Raw genomic sequence first — 25,373 nt, forward strand, 5'->3', positions numbered from 1 at the left:
TATGGAAAACAGCCGGTGAGCTCTTCTCATAGATGAGTATAGAACCTTTGTCATCCTCAGAGCCCATCTGAGATATATCAGCAGTTTTGCTTTCCCATTAATCCCTCCATCATCAGGTGTGTGAGTAGCCTCTCCTTTTCCTCAGTTAACCCTTTCCCTCCCCCTGGGTGGCTAGTCCCAGAATTGCTGCCTTTTACTTTTTCCCATGCGGTGTGCTAAGATACCCTCTTTACTCTTCATTTTCTGCTACTCCCTCCTCTGTCCTTGCTCTCTTCCTGCTTGGCACCCCTCTCTAAATGTGCCGCCACCAATGCATTTATCCTCCAGCTGGTCAAACCACTCTTCCTCTGGTGGGGCTGCCCCGCCCCGCCCCTTCTGGTCTGTTTGGCTCATCTCAAAGGTGACTGTTGGGCTAACAGCATGAGCTAGGAGATATTGCACCAGCCATTCCTAACAGAGTCCTATATCTGGTTGCGGAAATAAAGAGAATTTATCCAAAGAGAACATGCTCACCAAGCAGAAGGCTGTTTTTGATCAGGTCGTTTCACAGCAAACAATCACGAGTAAGAGGCTAACACGAAACAAGCTTGTGCAGGCACCTGCAAAGCGGCCTCGTGAAGCTGAATACTGGCTGTTTGTACATGTGCAACGTCTTATTTTATATTCTGAGTACGGATGGGGGGGAAATTGAGTCAGATCTCATTCTAATGTGACACTTCATCATTTGCCATTCCTGAAGCACAGCACTCCTTCAAAAATTTGCTCTTTTCCAAATTTTGTGCTGCAGCTGTCCAACCAAAAACTGTATATCTTAAGGGAAAGCATGCATACAAATGCATATTAATAAAAAGGACAAAATACATTATATTAGAACAAACCATGCAAAATATAATTGCACATAAAAATCAAGAGAAATTTGCACTAAGTTGTTGCTGAATTTTCACATGAACTTTTTTTTAAAAAACAAACTGAGGCAGAAATATGGCTAACTGAACTTGGAAAAATTAGAAGCCAAGAGAAACCAAAATGAACAGTTTCATCCATCTCTAATTCTGAGCTAGGAAAGAATTTCTTGGGAAAACAGCACTCAATTTGTAATGCATTTAAGCATAATAGACTGGACACATTTGTATTCTGAACCAGGCAGTTAGAAACCTGAGCGGCATCACTCATGGCAAAGGGACATAGTCTTGCTACTTTGCAACCAAAATAAATTGTGCTGGTTCACAGGCTGTTCTAGTTTCCAGATGTTGCTGAACTACATCAGACCCAGCAAGCATGGGCAGTCACCAGGGATAATGGGAGATGTAGTTTAACTTTAGCAGCATCTGGAGGGCCAAAGGTTCTCCATACCTGATCTACAGTGACTGGGAGCATCCCTCCCAGCATTTCAGATAGAGGACCTGTATGAATCCCTATCCAGGGATTGAACCTGGGGCCTTCTGCATGCAAGCAGCCACTCTGCTACTGAGTTATATCTTAAAACCAAAGTGGCACTGAGATGCTGCTGCAGATCAAGAGCAGTTATTATATACTGACTGTTTTCTCTTCCCCCCACCTCCTTAACTGTAATTCTGGACATAGTTCAACTTCTAATGAGGAGCTGTATTACCAGGTTGATGCTGCCCTCTGCTGGAAAAGAAAGAGGATTGCATGCACACATGACCTTCCCCTGCCTCAAACCAGTAAAAAATACCCACCATTATAATAGGCTGCGTAGATCATTGTGTAGATCATGAAAAACTATGGAATGCTTTAAAAGAAATGGGGGTGCCACAGCAACATATACTCTGGACAAGAGGCTACTATAAGGAGAGAATATGGAGAAACCGATTGGTTCCCCATCGGAAAGGGTGTGAGACGGGTGTATTTTATCACCCTATTTATTTAATCTGTACGCAGAACACATCATACGGAAAGCGGGACTGGACCAAGATGAAAGGGGTGTGAAAACTGGAGGGAGAAATATCAATAATTTAAGATATGCAGATGATACCATACAACTAGCAGAAACCAGTAATGATTTGAAACGAATGCTGATGAAAGTTAAAGAGGAAAGCACAAAAGCAGGACTACAGCTGAACATCAAGAAGACTAAAGTAATGACAACGGAAGATTTATGCAACTTTACAGTTGACAATGAGGACATTGAACTTGTCAAGGATTATCAATACCTTGGCACAGTCATTAACCAAAATGGAGACAATAGTCAAGAAATCAGAAGGCGGCTAGGACTGGGGAGGGCAGCTGTGAGAGAACTAGAAAAGATCCTCAAATGCAAAGATGTATCGCTACACACTAAAGTCAGGATCATTCAGACCATGGTATTCCCAATCTCTATGTATGGATGTGACAATGAAAAAAGTGGATAAGAGAAAAATAAACTCATTTGAAATGTGGTGCTGGAGGAGAGCTTTGCACATACCAGAACTATCATTAGAAGCTAAAATGATGAAATTGAGGTTATCATACTTGGACACATAATAAAAAGACATTATTCACTAGAAAAGACAATAATGCTGCGAAAAATAGAAGGGAGTATAAAAAGAGGAAAACCAAACAAGAGATGGATTGATTCCATCAACGAAGCCACAGACCTGAATTTACAAAATCTGAACAGGGTGGTTCATGACAGATGCTATTGGAAGTCACTGATTCATAGGGTTGCCATAAGTCGTAATCGACTTGGAGGCACATAACAACAGGGTGTATAGGTGAGTAGAGAGGGCCCCATGTCATCCTGCAAATGTGTGTGTGAGGGGTGGGTACTGTGCAAACACATGCTATATACAGCCCTTGTAGACTCCCTCTCAGTGAGGGCTGAAGTTGTGCTCTTTAAATCCATGCTTTAGCTTTTCCTATAGCAGCTGCTGGCAACCCTTCACTTTTGTAGGAGAAGTAAAAAGAATGCAGTGAGGTTTAGCGATGGGGGCAAAATGAGATGCAGTTTGCTTTTGAAGTCAATCCTACTCGTTTTGCACTTTCCCAGAAAACACCCTTCCTTTGAAATCCACACTTCTTGAAATTTTGAAATGCAGTTTTCCAGCCAAGTAATGTGTACGGAAATGCATATACTGGGGTGAAGTGTGCATAAAAATGTATTTTAGTGAAAACATACAAAAATGCATAATACTAGCAGAACTGCTTTGCAAAAATGTGTATATTACAGAACATTTGCACTAAAATGCTTATGAATTTTCATGAGGACTTTTAAAGAAGAACCACAAATTGACAGAACTGTACAGAACAGGATTTAAAAGACTGGGAAAATAAGAAACTGAAATTGACTGATTTGCCCTTTCCTAGCAGGGATGGCACTGAGGAAGAAGCAAGGGCCAAGTCTGGTGATTAAGGCTGCAACGTAATACACACTTACCTAGGAGTAAGTCCCATTGATTGCAATGGAGCTTACTTCTGAGTAGACACGTATCACATAGCTGTCTTAGTGAGCATTGACCGCAGCCTGCATTTGAGTCACCTTTTTAAAAAGATGGTAGCAATATTAGGAACCAACTTGCAATATGTAAAGTTAGGTTAATTTGCTTGCAGGTTGGTGGAGACAGCAATGGAGAAAGCGCCAGTGACCATACAATTAAATGGTTTGTTATAGTAAATTATTTGCTTAGTGGCACTTTTGACTATGGAACACCCTCCCTTGTGAAGTTGAATCATCCCACTCATTGGAGGCCTTTCAGCACCAGTTGAAGGGATATTTATTCATTCAGGCTTCTGAACAGGAGCCATGGTGGCCATTAGAATGCTGCAGAGTTATGCTGTTTAATGCATATAATATATTAATTCTAGTTTTAGATTCTCTCGTTGAAGATTAAGTTGCATTTTATCAGATGTTGTGCTTGATGCGCTGATACTGTAAACTGCACTGTGGTCTGTTGGATAAAAGGGTGGGGTAGAAATGAAAAAAACACTAATTATTATTGCACCAAGTCTCTGTTTGCAGGTAGTGGACCTGTAAGCTTCAAGAGCAGATGAGAGGAACCTTTTGTCAGAGAATCGCGATGCTGGGAATGGAGAGTTCTGAGCATGCTTACGTGTGTGTGTTTGAATCCTTGCTAAAGATGATACCTTCCCTGCAAATGAGTCAGACAGAGACTTTAAGCTTTAAAATAAGAAATAACTACTTTATTCTGCAAGTACATGCTTGATAGGAATGAGTCCTATATCTAGCTAAGTTGGAGAAGCAAACACTGAGCCCAGTGCTTGCCCTCATGCTTGGAGGAGAGGGAGAGACAAAGGAATATGTCTGCTCCCCTCTCAAGAGAAAGAAGAAGACTGGGAAGGAGGGAAGGAACTGGGATCAACATCCTCTGCATATCAGTCTAGCAGGAAGGGAGAGACAGCAGGAGATCAAAGGACAGCTATAGCCTAGCAACCAAGAGGTCTCCTCTCTAGCTACCCTTTTTAACCCCATGCAGCCTCAACCCAAGTTGGAGTTGAACCCCATACATTCCAACACCTTTGGCCCTCCAGATGTTGCTGACTTATAACTCCCATCATCTCTGGCCATGCTTCCTGGAGCTGATGGGAGTTATAGTTCAACAACATCTGGAGGGCCAAAGGTTCCCCAGAGTTGCTCAAGAGGTATACAAGAAAGCAGTTGCAAAGATCTTAACTCATTGCCCAGAGGCTTGCCCTACCTCAATGGCTATTGTTCCCTAACAGGAAGCTAATGTTAACTCCATTGTTTTGGTCATCACCAGTTCAAACTGCTGTCTGATTCAGGTCCCATACTGCTAGCTTGAAAATGGAAATGGACTGCCTTTAAGTCAATCCTGACTTATGGCGACCCTATGAATAGGGTTTTCATGGTAAGCGGTATTCAGAGGGGGTTTACCATTGCCTCCCTCTGAGGCTAGTCCTCCCCAGCTGGCTAGGGCCTGCTCAGCTTGCCACAGCTGCACAAGCCAGCCCCTTCCTGTCCGCAACTGCCAGCTGGGGGGCAACTGGGCTCCTTGGGACTATGCAGCTTGCCCACGGCTGCACAGGTGGCAGGGCACGTAACCCCTGAGCCACTCCCTGTGGAGGTGATCTTTAGCTGGCCCGTGACACCCAGGAGACACAAGCGGGGATTTGAACTCACAGACTCTGGACTCCCAGCCAGGCTCTCCTCCCCACTGTGCTATACCAGCTGTTACTGCTAGCTTACCTCCATGTATATCTCCCCAAGAATTTATTTTCCCCATACACACCTGGGAAACCAATTTCTAGTTGATTCCGGCCTTTGCCAGCTTGGTGCCCTCCAGCTCTTTTGGACTAGAACTCCCCTGTGTTTGGCTGGGGCACTGACAGGAATTTTAGTCAGCAGGTTGGCAAAGGCTACTCTATTCCCTTCCCAGCACATATTCTCATGTAGGAAGAGAGAACAACAGCCATTTTGCACATCACGTCAGCCAGGATTTGATGCAGCTGCACACAAGAACAGAACAAGAGCCTTTCTAGAATTTGTTACAAAATAGACCAAAAAAGACTTTTATTCAAATAATAAGGATGTGCTCCAAGTAAAAATAAATAGGGTTTAAATAAAACCACTAAGTTACTAAAAGAAGCGCGACAAAGTTTTCTGCTCCAAGACATTACATAAGCAAGCAAAGAACAGTCTTTCAAATTTGAAGTAATCTTCCTAAAAAAATAAAAATAAAAAAGCCAGTACTTTTTACAGACCAGAAGAGCTTGCAGGATTATGATATCCTTGATGTTTTTACACTGCTGAAATTGAAGTCCTGAAGAGCACACATAGAGGCTGCAACATCACTTTGACCAGGGGTGGGTGGTGGGTGGGTAGGGAGTCTTGGAATGCCAGCGTGCACTTCAAAGCTTCTTCAGTAGATGCCTCCTCAGGCTGGGTCTTGGTGGGCAGAAACCAGTTCATCAAGCAGGAAAGAACTGGCCTCTGAAGAAAGGCGGAAAGCTGGAATTACACAGAATCAGACTGTTGGGTCCATCTAGCACAATATTATCCACCTTGACTGGCAACAGCTCTCCAGGATGTCAAGCGGGGAGTCCTTTCCCAGCCCTACCTTGGAGATGCCAGGGATTACACCTGCAACTTTATGCATGCAAGAAAGATGCTCTACCACTGCAGACGTTCCTCGTGCAAGCCACTTCCTTGTTCTATTAGGAATACTTTCTTTTGGCATTCTATTCTGTATGAATTCTTCCTTGCCAGTTCCTCTCATCCATGAATCAGGGGCAGCTTTCCTCCCCCACCGCCTTTTACCTTTCTGGGCACACAGTTGCTATCCAGGCATCCTTAGGACAAGGCAAAGGATCCAGAATATTCCAACACATACTAAGGGGTGCTTCAATGCAGAAGCACTGCCAACATCAGGCCTCCCCGGCTGACAAACTGCAGACACGTCGAGTCTTAGGGTAGAGACACACTTACTGTTCTTCCAGTTTAAGTGCATCTCCACCTCTCTTTTCTGAAAATGGGGGCACACAATGCTAGTCAAACCCTGCCTCTTTTTACTATAAAACCTGGTAGAAGCAGCTTTAGTAGGTTTTTTTGAAACTTGCTTCAAAGATTTTGCAACTGATAGGCAGATCGACCGTTCCCCCTCCAGGTGTGGTCAATGGAAAAGCTTTGCTGTAGACAACTAGCCTTAAAAATGTCTCTCTACTGGCAGCTGGATACACACAGGACCTTCAGGGTGGATCTACAGGACTAGCTCAGTTGTGAAGAGGAATGTGACAATTGCCTCAGGTGAGGGGCGTGGGAAAATGGCAAATTGGCACACCCCTGGAGCCCCTATTTAATTATTTATTACATTTGTATACCGCCTCATAGCCAAAGCTCTCTGGGCAGTTTACAACAAACAGGGTTCAACAAAACATTGTTCAGTTGTAGCAAGCATCACCTCAAACAGGGTATCTCTCCAAAAAAGAAAAACGAACCATCTTTCAGAAGAATCTTCTACCTATCCTTCACAAATAATGTAAGAGCATGACTGTGTGCCAGAATAATTTGGGCCATCTTTTTGACCAAAAGGTTGTAATAGATTTACCACATGTTGCAGTCCTGGTGAATGGTCCTCTCTACTTAAGAGGGCCTGCACTCAAGAGTACCCCATGTTCCAGCTGAAATCTTGTCCAAGCTGTATGGGAGCCTGCTGCCATGTTCCCTCCCTAAACACCCAGAGATCACCATAATCTTTCAGCAGGATTTCCTATATTGCACTCCTTACTCACCTTCCGGTTCAAGACAGGAATGCCTTCATACTCTCCCGGATGACCCCTCTGCAGATAGGGCAGCGTCTTAGATTAGGAGCACATTCTGCACACACCACTAAGTGACCACAAGGCACCAGTACAATGGACACATCTTTGTCCATGCAGACTTTGCATGTGCGCTCCTCCTGCAGTCGGCGCAGCTGCTCCTCCACACTCAAAGCAGATTCTAGCAAGAGGAAGGAAAAAGTTTAAGAGGCGGCCCAAGACAGCCATTTGGAATGCTCCATTTCTGTGATTGCCATTTATTTATATGGGAGTTTGGCTGGACCCTGGGAAGTCAGACAAAAAAAAAATCACAGCTCTACAATAACTTTAAGGAAAAGTTACTAAGCCACAATCTGTCTGCGGAAGTAAGCAGGAGGAACTTCACCTCCAGCCATTTTTCTCCCACAGTGAAAAATGGCGCTATGAACGCATCTTTTTGAATATTTTGAGAGCCAGACAACTCTTGACAAATAGCCAAAGCTTTCAGGGTTAACCAATACATTACGTGCATGTCACAACACAGCTCTTTGGGATGGTGTTTAGTTTGTTAAATTGTAGGAGCAGTTTTTATTTTGTTGTGTTACAATAGAAACCCTGGTATTTTGTCTGTAAGCTGCTCTGAGCACACCCCTTGGGCAGAATATTTATGACTGTACAAATCTCATAGATAAAAATTATACTGTGCTAACATCAATATGGATATTGGTGTCAAGCAAGTATCGTCTCAGAAATATGCACAAGTTGCAACAACTTTATAGCCATCACTACCATGATCAATTCCAGGGAACCTCTTACTTCCATCAGTGGAAGTTGCTTCAAGAATATGCAAGACTTCTTAGTCACACAGGGTTGAAAAGTTCACACAATGGGGCCAGATCCACAAAGAATATACCAAAGCCACAAATAAGCCATCAAAATCAACTCAAATATTTAGGAATGACCAGCATTAGAGACTGTTAGCATCCAAAAGCATTCCCAAACAAGTGTGTTATTGGACCCACATATATTAGTCTCCAGATGCTTTTGTCACTCGTGTGTGTCTCTCTGTAGATTTGGAACTGCCCCTTCCAGCCTTACGCCAAAGAAATGAGTTTTGGCTCTTCTATTGTTGCATAATAATTTGCAAACTTTTGTTTCAATCAGCCAAAGACTGGGCCACTGCTAGTTTCCCATCTGGCCATTCTCCTCCTGTTCATCTGTTCCACTAACCTTACCTGGTTCATTTGGATATTTCGTTTCTCTTCTCATTCTCCAAGATTCTGTTTGTCTTTGAGCAGGCTCTGTACACACAACACACAGAGAGAAGACAACTTGGTTTGGGACATTCCTGTTCAGGAGGTCAGGTTCCTTACTCCAAGTATATTTACAGGCCCAAAATATAATTTTAAGAAGTTCAAGCATCCGGTTCAGAGGCGGTAACATCCCTTCACCGTACACAGACTCTGAGCTGTTAACAGGTACATATTCATCATGTGCCATCAAGAGTCTGTCTGTATGTGTAAAGGAATTATTTTGCAAAAGATTTTTCAATTGTTTAAACAACATAAGACTGGCAAGAGGTCAAGCGAATGGTAGCAAGGGGGAAAGTTACATTTTCCGTAACGGGGAATTCTCATGTACTGTATTTTTTCTTTAGGAAAATCCAAAAAGTACATTGATTCATAAAACATTATGGATACAGCACCGGTCATATTGAATGTGTCCAGTGTTGCAATTAGCATTTTTGAGTGACAAACCTTATGAAATACACTACGTTCATGATCAAAGGCCCTCCTCTGGGTGCCTACTCCAAGGGAAGCTTGGAGGATGGCAACAAGGGAGAGGGCCTTCTCAGTGGTGGCCCCCAAATTATGGAATGATCTCCCTAACAAGGTGCACCTGAAGCCAACACTCTTTTTGGTGCCAGGTCAAGACTTTCCTCTTCTCCCAGGCATTTTAGCATGTGTTTTATACTGTTTAAATTTTTAAATTGTTTTTTAAATTGTTTTTATAAGATCTGTTTTAAATTGTATTTGTTTTAATGTTTTTAGTTACTGTAAACCGCCCAGAGAGCTTCAGCTATGGGGCGGTATACAAGTATAAGAAAATAAATAAATAAAATAAATACTTTCCCAAAATTAACACAGCATTTTGGGCATTCTAAATATGGATAATGTTGACAGTTGTCAGAGCTTTAATTTACTTTCTGAAGTTTAAACAATGTAAGGGAAATATGTCGAATTCCAAATATATTTACCAGATGAATACTTGAACTTGTTTGAATATAGAACTTACTGTGGTTTTAAGGCTGTAAGTCTATACACACTTACCTGGAAGTCAGTCCCATTGAACTCAGTAGAACTGACTTCTGAGCAGACAATGCATGGGATTGCACTACAAGTGTACTTTAATGATTTTTTTCCTCCTAAGCAATACTTTCAAGTCAACTTGACTTGTGTGTACTTTAGTTTTGCTTACTAAACACAAGCTAAACAAACATGCTAGATGGTTGTTATGTACCTTTAAGTTGATTACGACTTATGGCAACCCTATGAATCAGTGACCTCCAAGAGCATCTGTCATGAACCACCCTGTTCAGGTCTGTGGCTTCCTTTATGGAATCGATCCATCTCTTGTTTGGCCTTCCTCTTTTTCTACTCCCTTCTGTTTTTCCCAGCATTAGTGTGTTTTCTAGTGAATCATGTCTTCTCATGATGTGTCCAAAGTATGATAATCTCAGTTCCATCATTTTAGCTTCTAGTGACAGTTCTGGTTTAATTTGTTCTAACACCCACTTATTTGTCTTTTTTGCAGTCCATGGTATGCGCAAAGCTCTCCTCCAGCACCACATTTCAAATGAGTTTATTTTTCTCTTATCTGCCTTTTTCACTGTCCAACTTTCACATCCATACATAGAGATTGGGAATACCATGGTCTGAATGATCCTGACTTTGGTGTTCAGTGATACATCTTTGCATTTGAGGACCTTTTCTAGTTCTCTCATAGCTGCCCTCCCCAGTCCTAGCCTTCTTCTGATTTCTTGACTATTGTCTCCGTTTTGGTTAATGACTGTGCCAAGGTATATCTAAGGTATATCTTAAATTACTGATATTTCTTCCTCCAGTTTTCACACCTCCTTCATCATGGTCCAATACCCATTTCCATATGATATGTTCTGCGAATAGATTAAACAAGTAGGGTGATAAAATACACCCCTGTATCACACCCTTTCTGATGCGGAACCAATCGGTTTCTCCATATTCTGTCCTTACAGTAGCCTCTTGTCCAGAGTATATGTTGCGCATCAGGACAATCAGATGCTGTGTCACCCCCATTTCTTTTAAAGCATTCCATAGTTTTTCATGAGCTACACAGTCAAAGGCTTTGCTGTAATCTATAAAGCCCAGGGTGATTTTCTTCTGAAATTCCTTGCTCCGTTCCACTATCCAATGTATGTTTGCAATATGATCTCTTGTACCTTTCTGCCCTTTCTAAATCCAGCTTGGATGTCTAGCAGTTCTCACTCCATGTATGGTAAGAGCCTTTGTTGTAGAATCTTGAGCATTACTTTGCTTGCATGGGATATTAAGGCAATAGTTCAATAATTACTGCATTCCCTGGGATCCCCTTTCTTTGGAATTCGGATGTATATGGAACTCTTCCAGTCTGTGGGCCATTGTTTAGTTTTCCATATTTCTTGAGAAGCTTTTGTCAAACTTTGGATAGATTCAGTCTCAGTTGCTTGTAGCAACTTTATTGGTATGCCATCTGTTCCTGGTGATTTGTTTCTTCCAAGTATTTTAAGAGCAGCTTTCACCTCACATTCTAACTCTAGTCCTTATGCAAGACAAAATGGCAGGCACCCTTTACATACAAAAGATAGATTATTATTATTAAACTGTGTATCCTACCCTCCCTCCCAAAGGGAGCCCAGGTCAGCAGTTGAAAAGGCACTAAAAACATCTTAAACAATTTCAATATAGATGCAGACTAGAATAAAAGTATCTACTCAAAAGGCTTGCTGGAAGCTGAAGGTCTTCAAGTAGGCAAGGACAACAGAGACTGTGGCACCTGTCTAATATTTAAGGGGAGGGAATTCCAAAGGGTAGGTGCCGCCACACTAAAGGTCAATTTCCTATGTTGTGCAGAATGGACCTCCTGATAAAATGTACCTGCAGGAGGCCCTCACCTGCAGAGCGCTGTGATCGACTGGGTATATAAGGGGTAAGACGGTCTTCCAGGTATCCTGGTCCCAAGCTGTATAGGGATTTATACACCAAAACTAGCACCTTGAACTTCACCTGGCAGATATAAGCAGTGGGCATAGGGGAACCTGAAGTTTGCAGAAGTCCCAAAAAAATCTTTATGAAAAAATGTTAAGGGGAGAACCCCCCAGAACAGCCCTATGAAGACTGAACATGCTCAGCGGGCAGGGACCGCTAATTGTGTGACAGAGAGTGCGTCAAAACAAGAAAGGGGGAATGAAGTTGAATACCTAAGCATTCCACATTGCAGTATATTGTTGCAATATCCAAAGGAGAATAAGAAGCTATGCATTGTTGTTCTGTTAGCAGCTGTTCATTCTCAATCCCAGGCCCCAATTTTCACCCACACACCATCTTGCTGATGGACAACATCTGAGGGTCAGAAATGTGTCACTTCCATTCACCACAGCACCATACCAACAGCAAAAAAGCCACCACATTACAACAACAGTGGCAGAAGCAACCCCAACAGGGTCCTGTAGGGGCACAGATCCAATATTTCCATCTCATCCTGCAATGCAGCAGTGCAAACATGGCAGTGGTGAGCCATTGTGACAATAGCTGTTTGGGGCTCCAGGACCAGCCCAAGAATATCAGCAGCAGCAAGAGCTCAGAATTGAACAAGAGCTCAGAATTACTGGAATACTTACCTTGGGAGCTGGGAAGATGTTGTTCTGGCCAATATAAGTTGTCCTCCTGAAATCAACACAAGTTATGCATCACTGATTGGAAACATCCAGAGTTGAAGTCTTCAGTCATGTATTGCATGGAAACACACTCACCGAAGACACGGGATTACTGATGTAAGGTTCTTGAATACTGTTTATGAAGTCTCTCCCTCTGGACTGTAGCAGGAATTGACACCTATAGAAGCAGGGTGGGAGAAGAGAAACGAAGAGAAACTAGGCTAGTCCCAATATTATGAGAACAACTGGCTTCCATGAAAACCGAGCAGCAAACTGAAGTTATCACAATGGCCAAGATTATTTTGACTATACAGAACTGCCTTAAACTAACAAGACTATTGGTCCAATTAATTTAACATCTGTGTACGGTTCACTGCCCAGTTCCGATCTGCTCGAATTCCAAGAGTCCAGCTTTTGTTGCCTATCTGCCCTTTTTTGTTCCCGTTTGCTTTCTCAATTGCAGATCCTGATTTTTTAAAGCAAAAAAATAATGTATTTTTTTTTACAAAAATGGTTATGAAAATGCTTATGCTGTTCCACTTTTTTCCCTATTTACATACCAATTAGGCAGATAACCGTCTAAAATTGGAGGGAGGTTAATGGATGTAAATGGCAATCGTTATCACCTAGACAGCAGTTAAGAATGCATCAGCTTAGAGGAAAGACAATTGCGAAGACAATAACATAAAATCTGGAGTGGATTTTTTAAAAAGCGCCAATGACATCTGCAACCCGCTGCAAGAAATCAGTGCCGATCTGAAAATGCAGCGGATTGTCGGATTATGTCAAAATCTGGTACCAAGTCCAATTTAGTGGATATTCTTCCCCATCCTTACTATGTAGTAGAGAAGGAGGTCTTCCTCTTACATAGACTCAGCCTAAAGTCTGGCTGGATAAGACAAGGACTTAGCTGAGGCCTTTTCCCAGTTCTGCTAGCAAAGAACATTTTAACTGAACACACCAGCTGCACTTTTACTTCAGATTCCAGGTTCACTGTCCAATGGGGGGCGGGCGGGGAGAACACTTAATTCTTTAATCTCTGCAGCAGGTGCTACAGGTACCTTCCCCTAAAACTGTTCTGAAGGTTTTACTTCTTGGCATATGGCAGCCTTTACCAGCCTAGCGACCTCCAGATGCCCGGGCTTGACGGAAGTTGTAATTCAACAGGCTGCCAACGGCTAGCGTAAACTAACCATATCCACATGCTGACATATTTAGGGTCGGTTATCAATATACAGCTCCATTCACAGGGCCTACACTTGTGTACTAAGCAGCGCATCACTTGTGCTAGAAAGAACACATGTGCATTAGCCTGCGTGTCCCTGGTCCAGTTAACAGATCCCCTTTCTAGTTTGTGTACTTGGATAAAAATTACTCCATGGCATTGTTTCTTACAAACATACATTTATTTTCCCAACTCAGTGGGATTTATCTCGAAGTAAGTGGAATTAGGATTGCAGCCTGAAAGGGAAAGTCTCACACTTTGTTTTGGTAACTAGTGGCCGGTTCATGGGTTACACTTTCAGATGTACATGTTTAGGAAAAGGTGTTTTCGCACTTGTAGTGTGAGTCGTTTCCGACTCTTAGGGTGACGTCTTGCGACGTTTACTAGGCAGACCGTATGTATGGGGTGGGATTGCCAGTTCCTTCCCCATCCTTTCTTTACTCCCCAGCATATGCCGGGTACTCATTTTACCGACCACGGGTGGATGGAAGGCTGAGTGGACCTCGACCCCTTTTACCGGAGATTCGACTTCCTCCTTTCGTTGGAATCGAACTCCGGCCATGAGCAGAGCTTCGGCTGCATTACCGCCGCTAACCACTCTGCGCCATGGAGCATCATTAAAAGGTGCACTCAAAAGAGTGCCGGAATTGGCACCTACTCCCCATCACATAGGAGTCTGGGTTCGCTGCCACATAGCATGTAGAAAGATCCTAAAACCCAAACTCGTAGGAATAACAGTGATGATCCACAGATAGCATTTACTTTTACTTCAAGTCATCTTGCTTAGCACATCACCAAAGTGGCTTTCATAAAGCTTCTCGGGATCCCACAAGTGGCTTGCACTCGTACAGTGACATTCAGCCCTCCTTTTGAACTGTTGACTGTAGCTGTATCACCAAATGCTTTGGAATGTCACTTTCTTTCCAGAAGTAGTTTACCATATAGCCAAAAAAAAGTGTGTGCACGTGTACTATTCAGAGAACACCCCAATCTGCTGCGTGCTTCAACTCATTGAACTGGTTTGACAGTTCTTTGAACTCTGGCATAGCTTCCAGCTGCAATCTTAACACACATATAGGCCCAGTTCTCCTATAGATGGAGTGGGGAACCTTTGGCCCCCAGATTAGAGATGTAAAATTTCCAGAAATTTTGAAGCCATGAAAAAAAGCATTTTTTCAGAAAAACAGAATTTTTCAGAAAAATTGAAAAAAATGCAATAAGCACTTTTTACAGATTGAAAGTCACTTTGTTACTTCAGGAACATAAAAATGTAATTATGTACAAGTTGGTTTGGCATAAAATTATCACATTTGGTATATTAAAAGTACATTTTATTCAAACAATTATTACAAATTAAATGTACTTCTTAAATTTTTTACCTTTTTTGGTAACAAATGGATCTACAAGATCCTGAACTGTAACGAACACCTGAACTGTAAGGAACCTCTTTCGTTTTGCCAGTTTATGAGGAGCAGGCAAAAACAATTAAAAACAAAGAAACCATCAACATTAATTACAAAGAAAATTATTTATGTCTCTGCTAGTCCTCCACAGTGTCAAGCAGACATAAATCATCCATTCCCATAAAAAGAACTGAGAAAAAGGGGGGGGCAAGATTCAATGAAACATTTTATTCATTATGCTAAAATAAAACATTCCATAATCCATTTTCTTCATTTTTTTCAATTTTTCAGAAAAAGATGAAAAACGGCTTCAGAAAAAAAATCTCTATTCCAGATGTTGCTGAGCTACAACTCCTACCAGCCCTAGCAAGCATGCCTAATGGGGCCCAGGGACAATGGGAGTTGTAGTTCAGCAACATGGGGGAGGAGGTTCCCCACACCTGCCTTATAGAGACAGTAAACCTGCATCTCTGGTGTACCACTGTAGACTGCTGGCAGGGAATCTGAGGGTATCCGAAAGACCCTCTTCTCTCACAGGAGCCTCATTATGAGTTCATTAGGATCAACCAGAGAGACTCTCTTCCACATTCCTCAGTATCTACATCACGCTTGATTCAGATACTAGAGGGGCTTCTCCAAGGCGCCCCCAAAGCTGAAGAATCCCCACCTGGCCAACCTTTCATGAAGACATTCACGGAATAGCCAACCTTTCATGAAGACATTTTTATTTTGACAGCCATTTGGTCTGGAAATTGCTTTCTGGAATTTTATTTGCACTCTCAGTCTCTTACACTGAGTTTTATTGGGCTAGTATTGCTTATAATTTTGTTTCTTAGCTGTGCATGTCACTTAACTGAGAAGTTAACACATATATATTTTCTTAATAGGAAAAAAAATGCCCAGGCTTTTCCCTGAGAGTTTCTATATCAAGGACTTTCCTTTTGTAAGCTTTCCTTCACCATCTCTCTCACTGGAGACTAGGTCTTGTAAGAAAGCAAAGACTCATAGAAAACATGTGGGTACGATAAACAAACATCAGACTGGGCCACAAGGATGGCTGCTTGAGAGGTTTCTCAGGAGCAGATATGCCCATCTGAACAGGCCTTCTGCAGTCACAATCTTTACTGAAGAACAAATTGGGAAGCCCGGAAACGCAGCTTGTCACCAAAGTGACTTAATCCGATAGACACGCCACCACTCTCCCACACACACTCTAGTCAAGGTAGCGATCGAGTTAGAGCTAGGAAATGCTACAAGCGTGTTTCAGGAAGCAAAAGAAATCACATTTTCAGCTGCAAGTATGTGAAACCAACCTTTTAGAAACTTGTTGCTGCAGTTCTACCAAAGAAACTAAGCCAGACCCAGCAGTGACCGCTTGCGTGGCTTGCACAGAATGCGAGAAGGATGCAGACCAGCAAGCTCATGAGCATTCAGTGAAGACCTGCAGTGTGCATCCATTCAGCAACGTCCAGGGGATCAGTGCTTTTCTATCAGAAATCAGGTCCCTATGTTTTTCAAACGGGAACAGTGTGAAATCAGGCTAGCACCTGGACGATAAGCCAGACAACTTCAAAATCCTATCCTCGTGAACACTGCGTATCTACAGTATTTCTGTGCACAGGTGTCCTGAATGTGCAAGGGTGTTGCTGAGCAAGGCTTTCCTAGTTCAAGCTGGACAAGATAGCGCCACCAGTTGGGTGGGGTAATTTGTTATTGCTCTGAGAGCCATCAGCAGCTATACCCAGAAGGTTTTCTGACACCCTCCAAGTCAAAGGGGTCACTTGTTCTCAGTTCTTGCAAGAGAGAGAGATATGGGAAGAGGGATATTTTGAGACACGTTACCTTGGAAACCACCTGGCATGTTCCATCAAGGGATCATCTCCATGTTCCCAGCTCCTCAAAGTGCCATCACAGTAGAAACACTTCACATAATCTTCCTGGCCTGAAAATAGTCATGACAAGAGGTCTAAAATTGAACAACTGCAGCGGTTTCCGACCTTTTGGGGGCCAGGAGGCATATTTGAATTTTTGAGAAAGTACCAGGAACACTTTCCACAAAAATCACTGCCATGGAGAACATAACACAACACAAAATGGCTGCTACTCCTAAAAAGAGGGGAGGGGGAATTGATGGGAAAAGGGCTTGCTCACAGAAGGAAGCTCTCTGTACCTCTCCTCTGTTCTGAATGGGAGGGCAGGCATTTAATCCTGGCATCCAATGACATGTGGACATGTTTAAGTGAGGGTGTCTGAATGCATGAGAGGCTGAGCAAGGGATTGGACTCGATGGCTCCTTCTAACTCTATCATTCTAAGAGCAAACAGTCTATCTTGCATTATGGGTTTTTGAGGGGATCTTTACAGAGTCTCTTTACAGAGACTCTTCATGGGCAGCATAGGAGGCAGCAGTGGGCAAATTGTACTGGTGGTTGCCCACAGGTGCCAGAGAGGATGCACAGAGTTCATATTTCTGTAGCTACACAGTGGCATTCCATAATGCTACCAACACCTTACAGGATTAGGAAGATGGCATAAATGACCCAGGATCAAGAAATCAACAATATTGTTGCTGCAGCTTGTGCCAAGAGATGGAGAATGGCAGTCAAAGTCATAATCGCTTATATAGCTGGCTAAGTAAATGCTATTCTTCTGGGAGTGCCTCATAAAAGCCAACAAGGGAGGGCCAAGATATAAACCGGGTGCACAGGACAAATAAAGAGTCAGCTCAATCCACCTTACAAAAGTTATTGCCGTGTTGCTCACGGACCAGTGCGGCACCTGTGCACAAGGCTGTGTACGCCCTGCACCAAGGAAAACAGAATGCTATGACCTGTTATGCAAGTCATGCAAAGATAATATGCAAGCTTGCTAACTTGCATAAGTTTGTTCCAGCTTCGGTCCTCACAGGAAGGGAGAATGGTGCTATGTAGTGCACTGAGAAGCCCTCTCTGCTCTAACCCCATTTGGTGACCAAACTCTTATTCAACTACCACTCTGGTTTTGGGGATTTCAGCAGTGTTGCATCCATAAGGGCTAGAAACTTGTGTGGACTTAAGGGGAGCGGGGAGAAAGCATGAGAAGTAAAGGTTCTTTGGTAGGCAAATTCTGCCGCAAGTATCACAGTCGTTCGGCTTGTTTATTGGTTTCCGTCCTTCCACGGAAATGCCCATGCATTCTGAATGGCATGGCAAGCTGCTATATTTATAAATAAATAATCGTATTTGTATACTGCTATTACTTTTAAAACAATCAAAGTGGTTTACAACAAGGAAAAAAACCCCGGTGGTTAAGGATACATCTCAGTTTCCGTATGGGACCAAGCAGACGGGGCAGGAGGGAGGGAGGGGGCTGAATATAGAGTCATAGAACAGCAGAGTTGGAAGGGGCCTATAAATCCATGCAGTCCAACCCCCTGCTCAGGGCAGGAATCCAAGCTAAAAGTAATTAATGCATGAAGAGACTATGCCCCCAGAAGGAATTATCTGTCCACAAGCAATAACGGTGGTGGCAGCAGCAGAAGCAACAGCTATCTCTGGGACTACAGACTTTGGGAGCAAACTGCAACTGCATACAGCCAGTTTCTCCCTATCTTCTCTCTGGGGTCATGTATCCACGTGCCCAAATATAAGGGGAAGTTTAACCGATCAGCTCCTGGTCTTTCCTGGCTACAGCTTAAATGGCCGTTACAGAAAGACTAGACAAATTTTGGGGAGGTCAGATCAACAGTTATTTAGTCCCGATGGCTAAAATGGAGCTTCCATTTCCAGAGAGAGGCTCTACGTCTCAGTGCCAGATCTGGAATTAGTGAGCAAGTGGAAGCTGCTGTTTTCATGCCCCGTTTTGCAAGTTCCCAGAAGCATCTAGCAGACATTCGCCAGAAGCAGAAGGATGGTCTAGATGAAGGTCCTCCAACCTGGTGCTGTTCAGATGCTTTTGGATTACAGCTCCCATAGCCTGATGCAGAGAGACCTTTGGTCCGATCAAACACAGCACAGGAATGCAGAAAGCTGCCTTGTACTAAGGTAGACTGTTGGTCCATTCAGCTCATTACTGTCTACGCTGACTGGCTGTGGGGTGTCAGACTGCAGCCTCTCCCAGCCCTGCCTGGAGACGGAGTCTGAACCTACGAGTTTCTGTGATGCTCTGCCACTGGCTGAGCGACAGTCCTTTCCCCAGTACAAGGGAAAGATCACCTCGCCCCATATGTGCCCACTTAACCACTTAGAGCTGCGGAACTACCACTTTCACAACTGCCACACAATGTCCCTTACGCGCTTGCAAGAAAACACCTACACTTTTGAACTCCCCTGGCCATGGATTTTAGGCAGGCACCTTCGCTGTATTGTTTTTGGTGCCTGCTAAAAACCGTTTTGTTCTAGCAAGCCTATCCATGCATGTTTCTTGATACCTGGTTTTAGTAAATAGAAGGGTTTTATTTAGAAGGGTTTTATAATTCCCAATTTTATTTTACATTTTAAGGTTTTTTTTATGCAGCTTGTTTTTCAAGTTTGTTTTCATTGACTTTTTTAAACGACAATCTAAAACTGTTTGTTGCAAACTGCTCAGAGATCCTTTATTCTAAAACAAAAACAGTGCAACTCCTTTCTTACAACCCTACATACCTGTGTAGAAAAAGCCTGCACTGGCCAACAACTCTGGAATCACCTGCGCGTAGGACGGCCAGTTCTCAAACGTCAACAGCCGATCTTCTTCCGCCTCCATATCTGGGTATTCTGGTTGACTGCCTGTGATGGCCTCTTCCATGCTTAAACTTTGCAACATGCCCAGGAACTGCCCCTCTACAATGTCTTGAGCATCTTCAGCAGGAGACCTCTGTTGGTTTCCTACCTCCTTGCCCTGGATGAAAGGGCACACTGGAAAGAACTTCTTGTGCTCTGCCATTGGGTCATCCTCAGCAAACCAGTCATACAACACCCCACCACAGCAAAAACACTTCACCCTGTCATCAGGCCCAATGAAGAAAAAGCCGGCTGCAGCCAGATCTGCTGGCGATGTAGGAGCAATGTCTGCCCAATGCTGGAAAGTCCGTAGCCGCCTCTCCTCGGACCGCATGTTGGACTGAGACAGGCGAAAGTGCCTGTTCCTAGCTGCCTCTGGAGAGGAACTATCCCCCATTTCCCAATTTCTAGAGAAGAGGTTAGTCAGTACATCAGCTACAAGCCGGGCTCCTGTTGCAATGAAAAGCTCCCTCACATCAGCAGCCTCCATCCCTTAGCCTACCATGTGTTCTGGAAAGCTCTGAACTCAAAAAGCCACACAGGCTCCTGAACAGTCAACAGGCACAGGGTTCTTTCCGGCTTTTCTACAGCCTGCTGATTGGGTAGCTGTTGTTGCAGGACAATTGCTGCCTTTCTGCCTGGACAGGGAAGAAAAGGATAATTACACCAAGGGGGGAGCATGGGGAGGGAGGGAGGGAGAGAGAGTGTGCATTTGTGTGTTGGTGGGGAAGAGAATGGAGGAATCCAGCAATGGCTTAAAGCTGAGGCAACAAGTTTCTATAAGAACTCTTTTTACACTGAAGGCATCCCTAACTTCCAGACATTGTTAGTGCAGGACAGGAAGGAGGAGAGAGTCATCTAGTGACTCATTTAATGACTAAACATACCTAATGTTTTATTTCATTTACGGAGGGAAGAAATGCAAAAGCCTATTGTGGCCCCCACCCTCTGGAACTCCCTCCCTTTCTATCTCAGACATGCTCCCTCCTTGTCCAGCTATCGCCGAGCCTTGAAGACCTGGCTGTTCAGGCAGGCCTACAAGATTGGGACAGATTAATTTTATGTTATAACTGAATTAACGGGTGGTTTTTTAGCTTAAAATTGATTATGTTGATATGTATATGTACTGTTTTTATTCTTGTTGTTCGTCGCCTAGAGTGTCCCTACCCCGGACAGATAGGCGGCTGAAAAATAAAATTTATTATTATTATTATTATTATTATTATTATTATTATTATTATTTAAATATCAAAGCCCCCAACCCACCAGCCCCATTTACAATGACTTCTGCATGTTATAGACAAGTTACATTTGACAGCCAAATTGCCATTTACCATGCCATTTGGCCTTAACCAATAGCTGATAATTAGGTGGGTTGCATTAATGGACTTGCTCCAGCCAAAACTACACAGGAAAGTTAAAGATGCTTGTGGATAGCAGTAACCTTACAAAGCTCTCTCACACACATACAGTTCCCAAGGAAATGAAATGAATCTTTATTGCTCAAAGCCGTAGGCCACCACAATTTATCACATGTAAAAGGAAAATAAAAATACATATTAAAATACAGTTCCCAAGGAAGTCAACTCACTTTGTGGGGGGGAGGATGAGATCACCCAATCTGCAGTTCCAAGGCTATTTCGGTTCTACACCCAGCAAAGGTCATACAGTGGTAAGGTTAAGAGGGCTGTTATCCATTAAACATTGTTGAGTTATAAAAGCACAATTGACCTATTAAACCTGAATCGGTGTGCATATAAGTAAAAGCAATAGCTCTAGAATAACATATGCTGCTTTTGACTTTTTTTAAGCAAGGGTGGCTAATCTCTGGTCCTCCAGATGTTGCTGGGCTACAGCACCCATATCCCTGGCTACTGGCCATGATTGCTGGGGCTCATGGGAGTTGTAGTTCATCTGGAGGGCCACAGGTTAGCCACTCCTGCTCAAGAGGTCGCAAGTGTATGGTGCGCCGCTCCCCTTAGAAGAGGCATCCCCCTTACCTCACACACATACACAGGAATGCCTCTTCCCAGATAGCATATGCCATCTCTACTTTTTAATAAATATATAATATGAAATATATTAAATTAATTAATATTTTAATTAATTAACTAACTAAACTAATTAATATTAAATATATTAATATATTATATTATATATAAATTAATAATATATGATATTATAAATAAATAAATATACAAGATACAAATTTTCGCAAGAATCCCGCTGCTCAGTTAATCAGCGGAGCCTTTGAAAATCTATCAACAGTCTTTTAAATAATTTAAAAGCCTGATTAACCATTGCAGTTCTTTTGTTACCCACTACAAAGGCACCTTCTTCATCATTTTCAGCTACGCACAGGAACAAAAAAGGAAAACACATCTAAAATAGTTCTCAGCTACAGAGTTGTACTTGCACTGTGAGCTGACACATTCTTCCCAGGGCCAGAGGAGGGAGCTTTGAACAAAAACAAGGACCACCAACAGGCCAGGGGAAAAAATGCCCTAGCCTCTCCTGTACAAGCTGCTTACTAGGCAGGAAATCAACAGGTTGAGCTTTTAATGGCAGGGAGGTGAAGGTGCGCTGCTCTTAAAGGCAGAGAGGCCAAGGGCAGCCAAAAGGTTTCGGAGACAAGGCATTTGATCAGAGAGCATGGCTTGCCGGTAAACTTAGTAATTTACCATCTTATTCCCCATGCAGAGGAAAGCAATGGTAAACCACCTCTGAATACCGCTTACCATGAAAACCCTACTTGTAGGGTTGCCATAAGTCGGGATTGAAGGTAGTCAGTTTTTCAATATCCCCCATGCTGTTTAACATCTATATGAAGCTCTAGGGAGCAGTCATCAGGAGATTTGGGGCGAGGTGTCAGCAGTATGCTGATGATACCCAGCTCTATTTCTCTGTAACACCTGAATCAGGAGAGGCCGTGCAAGCCCTTGGCTGCTGCCTGGACTCAGTGGTGGGCTGGATGAGGGGCAATAAACCGAGTCTGAATCCTAGCAAGAAGAAGACGCTGTGGGTTGGTGGTTCCTGAGTTCAGATAACTGGTCAATTGCCTACTTTGGATGGGGTCGTACCCGTCTGAAAGGGCAGGTTTGTAGTCTGGGGGTGCTCCTGGATCCATCTCTGTTACTAGACGCCAAGGTGACCTCAGTGGCTAGAAGTGCCTTTTACCAGCTTTGGCTGATAAGACACCTGCTGCTATTTCTGGACTGGGATAGCCTGACCACTGTTGTCCATGCACCGGTAGCCTTCAGGCTGAATTACTGTAATGCATGCTATGTGGGGCTACCGTTGAGGTTGGTCTGGAAGCTGTAGCTGGTGCAAAATGCAGAGGCACCACTGCTCACTGGGGAAGGGTATTGCCAACATGTCACCCCGCTGCTGAAAGAACTGCGCTGGCTGCCCATTAGTTACCAGGCTAAATTCAAATGCTGCTTTTGGTGTACAAAGCCCCATCCAGCCTGGGACTATGATACCTGAAAGATCGCCATACCACTTATATTGTGCTCTGCAGGCAAGGGCCTCCTGAAGATACCATCTTGTCAGGAGGTCTGTTCCGTACAACATAGGAAGCGGACCTTTAGTGTGGCAGCACCTACCCTGTGGAATTCCCTCCCCTTAAATATTGAACAGGCACCATCTCTGTTATCTTTTTGGCACCTACTGAAGGCCTTCCTCTTTCAACAAGTCTTAAGTTGAGACCTTATCTCAGTCTGCACTTGTGTTGAAATTGCTTCTTAAGATGTTTTTAAAGCTTTTTTAAAAAAAGATATTTTTAAGATGTTTTGTTTTAATATATTTTAGAGTCTGTTTTTATGATGTTTTAGAGTGCTTTTAGTGTTTTTGTTTGCTGCCCTGGGCTCCTACTAGGAGGAAGAGCAGAACAGAAATTTAATAAATAACAACAAATAAATAATTAATAATTAAATAGTTCCAAGTCTCAAGAAACAAAAAATAGTTGCTTCCAAAACAGTTGCGTTTTCTTGACTGTCATCTTCCATAATAACCGAATGAACAAATGATGTCCTCAGCGCTGAATGGTTCCATTCTAGAGCTGGCCTAGCTTCTTAAAAGCCTAATTTGGTGCAGTTGTTGTTGTTCTTGTGAATGCAATTACAGTGTCCAGTATAGACTGGATAAGTGCTATTGTGGCTGCTGACCGGCCAACCAGCTTGCAAGGCAGCTGGTGAAACCTTACTTTTCAGCATTGCTTGTTCTACATTCCCTGGTGGTCCTGCCATACACATTCTGCCATGTGGCCCTTTCCCCCATAGCTTAGGTTTCATACAGTCATATAATAATAGAGTTGGAAGGCGCCTATAAGGTCATCTAGTCCAATCCCGTTCAGTGCAGGAATCAAAATTAAAGCATACTCGAGTGGTGGCTATCTAGCTGCATCTTGAATGCCTCCAGTGTTGGAGAGCTCACCACCTCCCTAGTTCATTGGTTCAGAGATTCTATACTTACAAATAGAAGATAGTAGATGAGGGCTGTCACCTCAGGAAGGGTGTGATGCCATCAGAAATAGGATGCTGAACCCTTCAGCAGCCACACAGTAGTAGACCTTATACTATGTACAGCATAGTGGTTCACAACTCACTCTCCTCACTACTGCACAGAAAATGTAGAGCTGTAGGTTTTGTAGCCGTAATGACTTTGATAGCGGCATTTTTATTGGTTGCAGATGGCACAATCCTACTTTATTATTTATTGATTATATTTATATCTAACCTTTCCTCCAAGGAACTCATGATGGCATACATGGTTCTCTTCTTCTCTATTTCATCCTCACAACAATCCTTTGAGGTGGATTGGGCTGAGAGACTAGGACAGGTCCAAGGTCACCCAGTGAGCTTCATGGCTCAGCAGAGATTTGAACCCTGGTCTCCCGGGTCCTAGTCCAACACTCTAATCACTACACCACACTAGCTCTCCATAGACAAGGGAGGATAGAAGCAAGACTTTAAGAAGTGATTTATGACTATTCCATTACCTCACAGCAGAGAGACCGTGTGCACATATGTGAACTCAAGTCTCTTAGGGTCAAGGGTTGAGTGTTCTAATTGCCCATTTTGTATACAACCCAAGTTACAATTCCTTCTGTGCTTTCCAATGCACTTTGAAAAAACAGGTGGGGGGGGGGAAGAGAAAGTTGCAACATACAATTGCACTTCCCCAGCAAACTTAATAGAGAATTATTTGAGGTTTAACGTCCTGGGTAAAATGAGAGAACCCAGCACAGCACACCTTCAAGCTCAGGGCTTAGATGAAAAGGAGCTCATTATATCACCCCCTTTCCCCCCTAACAAAATAGTGTGGTCTATAATCAAAGAGGAAGCACATCTACGAGATAAAGAGCTCTGTAGGGCTCAAGTCAACAAATCAAACCACACAACTAAGTCAAAACCCACTCCCTAAAGCCACCAATATAAAACAACATTACTACAGCTAGCATTACTACTCAGTAAATGATGCTGTTACCTACAAATAGTTCTTACCTAACCAGAGGAAACCAGCTGTAACCACAGAAAGACTCTTTTGCTTAACTACAAAATCAAAAACAAGTGTTTAAGGTTGCCTTCTGGGCTCCCTTTAACTTCCTAGCTCCACTCAAGCAATTAACTGTGTTAATTAACCAATTAACCCAGGCCTGTGTTTCTAATCAACCATTTAAAGACACAAGGAGTTTTTAAATCTAACATTGGGGCAGTAGCCAAAAACCAGACAAGCCAGGGTGGTGCATAGACTGAAGTTAGAATGTTCAGACTAGAACCAGGGAGACCCAGGTTCTAATCTTTGCTCAGCCATGAAGCTCACTAATAGCTTTGGGCCAATCGA

At 43.1% G+C, this 25,373-nt stretch overlaps 1 protein-coding gene across 4 annotated transcripts; it reads right to left on the minus strand.

Moving 5' to 3' along the window:
* Positions 1–5,459: 5,459 nt before the first annotated feature.
* On the minus strand, positions 5,460–25,138 carry BIRC7 (baculoviral IAP repeat containing 7). 4 transcript variants are annotated; one of them, XM_061631016.1, is made up of 9 exons: positions 25,034–25,119; positions 24,003–24,146; positions 19,413–20,167; positions 16,634–16,733; positions 12,260–12,341; positions 12,128–12,173; positions 8,448–8,513; positions 7,207–7,414; positions 5,460–5,926 (listed from the first exon to the last, which is right to left on the minus strand). In XM_061631016.1, the coding sequence occupies exons 3-8, from the start codon at positions 20,017–20,019 to the stop codon at positions 7,215–7,217; spliced, it is 1,101 nt and encodes a 366-aa protein (XP_061487000.1). In that variant the 5' UTR covers positions 20,020–20,167; positions 24,003–24,146; positions 25,034–25,119; the 3' UTR covers positions 5,460–5,926; positions 7,207–7,214. The 4 variants fall into 4 exon arrangements, with proteins under 4 accessions (XP_061487000.1, XP_061487002.1, XP_061486998.1 ...); XM_061631018.1 differs by lacking the exon at positions 24,003–24,146 and having other exon boundaries at positions 5,460–5,908; positions 25,034–25,138; XM_061631014.1 differs by lacking the exon at positions 24,003–24,146 and having other exon boundaries at positions 25,034–25,138.
* Positions 25,139–25,373: the final 235 nt, after the last annotated feature.

The sequence above is a fragment of the Rhineura floridana genome, chromosome 6 (genome assembly GCF_030035675.1).
Source record: "Rhineura floridana isolate rRhiFlo1 chromosome 6, rRhiFlo1.hap2, whole genome shotgun sequence".
Lineage (NCBI taxonomy): Eukaryota > Metazoa > Chordata > Lepidosauria > Squamata > Rhineuridae > Rhineura > Rhineura floridana.